The 4,345-nt window shown below is 42.7% G+C and overlaps 1 protein-coding gene across 1 annotated transcript in view; it reads left to right on the top strand.

Moving 5' to 3' along the window:
• The first annotated feature begins 4,178 nt into the window (after positions 1–4,178).
• CHMP2B (charged multivesicular body protein 2B) overlaps positions 4,179–4,345 on the top strand; it is a 15,505-nt gene continuing 15,338 nt past the window's right edge. The window contains exon 1 of the mRNA XM_019525677.1: positions 4,179–4,295. Coding sequence (XP_019381222.1) covers positions 4,262–4,295 — 34 coding nt within the window. The 5' untranslated portion in view covers positions 4,179–4,261. The remainder of the gene's footprint in view (positions 4,296–4,345) is intronic.

The raw sequence follows: 4,345 nt of genomic DNA on the forward strand, positions 1-4,345 counted from the left end.
AAGAAAACATTTTCTGTAAGGGTTTGGTTTTGGTGGGAAGTTGATGTGTGTTTTTAAGGGTTTAATATATGTAGTTGTATGTTTTTGATATGTAATTGTTTTTGTGCTATGAAGGATGTTCAATATATATAGCTTTGTAAGTGTAGGGTGATAAGTATGTTTTTAATAACATTTGTAAAAAAGGTAAAAAAAAAGGTTCTCATCAGTATATTTGCCCAATATGGGCCATGTGTTTTATAGTTATGCTCAGTGTTGTCTGCATTTAATCAACATCATAGTTGGTTTCCTTTACTGAGCACATGCTGGGTTTTTTGGCAGTATTTTAATGATTGACAATGTATTTAATGAGTTTTTCTTATATGCAAATATAAGACTAAGAGGTTTTTTCCCCCATGTTACTTGGGGGGACCCCATCTTATATATAAGTAAATCCATCTTATTTTCAAGTAAATTTAACAAAATCATCTAGGAGAAAAGAAGAAAGGGAAAATGTTCTCTCTGTGGAAAAGTCACTATCCCTGCCCCTTCAAGTATAGGTTAAAAAGGCCCCTGTTACACTTCCTGCTTTTCAATGGAGCTCAAAAACAGACACACAATGATTTGATATTTCTAAAATAAGAAAAAAAAACTGCCATCCAACCAAAAGGTAACTGTGTAGAATATAACTGTACAGAAGGATATTTCTTACTATAAAGTGCTGGGTACTTCATTGTACTGCTCAACATAAAGCATGTACTTAAACACTTTATGTGAGACCTAGATTTATATAACGTACCTATCATTTAACTTAGTATTTGAGTTCCTTGTGTCTAGGTTCTGTGTATGCAAAACCAAATATATCACCATATCATTTAGGTTTGTGACATGAAATAGAGTTTACCTGTACAGATGTTTAGATGTTGTAACCAGCTGCTGAATTATGAGGTCTAAAGCAGACCTCTTTCTTCTCCTTAGTACATCAGTGCAATAGTACTATTGTGGCAAAGTAGTAGTGCTTGCCTGGCTTTGTTCTTTTAGCTAATTTGTTTAATTTAAAAATACACAACAGTAAAGATACACAGCTGCAGAGAAACCAACTGTGTAGACAGATGAATGTCAAGAGATAAAAAGAATGAAAAATAGTAGGCTGGCAGCTGACATATCAGAGAAGGGGTGGAGAGAAAGTTTCTCTGTGGACACATTTGAACATTGAATCCAAATAGCTCGCAATTCAGAGGACTGTACATATAAAACCAAATTATAAGCCTGCAATTTGGGAGTTTCAAAGCCAGTGTTTCCATTCTGTTTATTACAGAGAGGAGAAAATTTGAAATCAAGCATGAATTGTGAAATAGGATCTGAATTCAGGGGCCATATGTTGGCTAGCATTTGTTTGTTCATTGCAAGCATTTAAATAAATAAGCAAATACAAGGTAAATATTTAGAAGGGAAGCACAAATACAGGAGTTCCTCACTGAATGTTAGGAGGGCAAAGGACATTAGCAGGTATATAGCCAGATATGCAAAATACAAACCCAGACTGGCAGACTCTTGCATTTCACAAAACTCATTAAACCTCTAAAAGGTGGCAATGTCATTACCAGGGTTTGAATTACTGGGCCCTCTAGGGGCTGAACCCCCCCATAAGAGATGAGAGCCCCCCCAGTAAGATTTGAAAATCATAACCTGGGGGGGCGTCTCCAATTTTATTAGGGCATTGTGATAGGCAGCCTGATTTTTTTTGCAGACCCCCCCAAGAGTCAAAGTGTAATTTGAACTATGCATTACATATACATATTGTAAATATTAAGCAAACAGATACAGTAAAAGGTAAGTAGTAGCATCTTAGTAATGAAAAATGTCAGTTATAATAAAAATAGTAGTTCCAGAAAATTAAACATTGTATGTCTTAAAGTACATAGTTTATGTGTGCATGCATCCATATACATTATTGGCATGTGATGACTATGAAATTACAAAAATAGAAATATTTCCATGTAAGCTTAGACAAATCTAGCAAATAAAGCTATTATAAACATGGATTATAAAACTCTTCCAGCACAGGTTTTGATCTAGTGATGAAATTCACTACTGTATTATGATCATACGTTTTCTTTACAAGTCTACAAACAAACTACCTTAAAAGGGGGGGAATGACAGTATTTTTATGCCATTATTCAGAGCCATAGCTAAGCATTTTATGTAGCAGGTCTAAGATCTTTTGCTTTTATGATGCTTATTTGATGCTTTTCTTTGATGGTCATTAATTCTACAACATGAACTAGGTTACTAAAATTAAGAATTTTAATTAGACCATAAGAAAAAAAATATTGTTAATTACTCCACGCTGCTGTTTTGTGTATTGTGGCACTAATGATCTTCACATAATGGCTCATTGCAGAAAACTGATTTACAGTAAATACTGTGCGATGTTTTCTGACCAAGATTAAAAGTTAGGGGTTCCTTAACTAAAATATTTGTGAAGGTTTGTAAGCTTGTTTCTTCTATTTAATATGTAAAAAGGTGTTATACCTATTTTTCTGAAAATAGAATTGAAAAGACTGCAGGTAAGCATGAAAGTCTCATCTGTATCTTACACTTGTCACTCCTGTTTCAATTTTTTTACATATGAATGGACACAAAAAGATGTGGTGACAGAGCCATCTATGATGTACGAGGCACAAACCATAAAACATTCGCGCTTCCATTATTCAAAGCAAGCATTAGGTCCCAGGACCTGAACCCCGACCAGAATAACTACCACAACCATTTTGAATGTTTTATATAGCTTCAACAAAACTAAAAAAGAAATGGCGCATTGCATGAAATGACCATGGTTCCCTTGCTTCATTTGCAGCAGGTTAAGTTGTTAAGTCTGTGTTGTGGCAGGATTGATGGTAGGCTTATGTAGAGTTCAGGTTATGTTTTGTATGGGATGATATGGATAGGACTGATCCTGCCTCAGGCAGGGGGTAGACTAGGTGACCTCTGGAGGTTCCTCCAGCCCTACTGCTCTATGATGCTCTATGAAATAATGAAAGGCATTACAAGAAAACATAACCAGTGTTTAGGGCCTGGTTGTCATGAAAGCAAGACAAGAAGCTTCACAGTGCATCAAATTATCCTATCAATCCTAGAAGGTACTGAGAAAGGTGGCAACAAAGCACGTGTGAATGGGACTGCACTGCTCAGTGCACCAGATTTCAGTGGCAGCTTTAGAGCTGCCTGGGACCTAGGTAGGGTGGGAATGGCCCTGTCTTCAATTCTGCAGTGCCCCTGCAGATTTCAGGGGGGTTTCAGCTACCCAACTTGCCCATCTCTAAAGGGGCTGCCCCATCCTCCATCTTCCTCCTATGCACCAGTTCTCAACCTCTTTACATGGGAGGCACCCCTAGACAGACTCAAGGCCTCCCCAAAAATGCCAGCTCTTAATTTTCGCCTTTTTAATTTTTTTTTTTAACTACAGAAAAAACCCTAGAGCCATTTTCCTGTAGCGAAGACCTCAGACAGACCACAGCTACAGGTTTCTATTTGCCATCCCTGGGTTAGCCTTTGCATGTGACCTTTGCACACCTGAAAGCGCCGACTCTGTGTGACACCCTCCAAAGCATCTCAAGGTGCCTCAGGGTGCTTGGGCTTGAGAGTCACTTGCCCTGGGAAATAAGAGGAAACCTATGTTCCTCGCTGCCTCCGCCAAACGTGGCGCCAGCAGTTCCTGCACCTGCCGGGCATGCTGCCAGGAGCTCCTGTCCCTGTCAGGGGGGATCGCAGGGGCTCCTGTACATGGTAAGCATGCTGCCAGGGGTTCCTGTATGCACCAGGTCTACGTCAGGGACTCCTGTACCTGCCAGCCATGGAGCCAGGGGCTCCTGTACATGCAGCGGGCGAAGAGACGCCAGACGCCCCTGTATGCATCAGGGGGGATCGCAGGGGCTCCTGTACATGCCAGACATGGTGCCAGGCAGGAGCTCCTGTATGCGCTAGGGCTATCTCAGGGGCTCTCATGCATGCCAGGCATGGTTACACGCCCCGCGGGCGGGGCGGCGCCAGGGGCTCCTGCACATGCCAGACGTGCCGCCGGGGCTCCGGTCAGTCAATACCAACCACGTTGCCCCGCCCCGCCGGGGGCGGCCTTTGTTCGGGGCGGGGCGGTGACGCGAAAGCCCCGCCCCGCGCGGAGGGGCGGGGCAGCAGCCGCTTCCCGGTCACCTGAGGGAGGAGCGGCCGGAGCTGGCGCCGAGCGGAGCGGGCGGTTTCGGGACCTGCCGCCGCCGCCGCCGCCATGGCCTCGCTGTTCAAGAAGAAGACGGTGGACGGTGAGGCCTCGGCCGGGCGGTCGCGTCCCTCCCCTCCCCCCCCTCGGCGG

Source organism: Gavialis gangeticus, unplaced genomic scaffold (genome assembly GCF_001723915.1).
Source record: "Gavialis gangeticus isolate Ggan-Ray unplaced genomic scaffold, GavGan_comp1, whole genome shotgun sequence".
Taxonomy (NCBI): domain Eukaryota; kingdom Metazoa; phylum Chordata; order Crocodylia; family Gavialidae; genus Gavialis; species Gavialis gangeticus.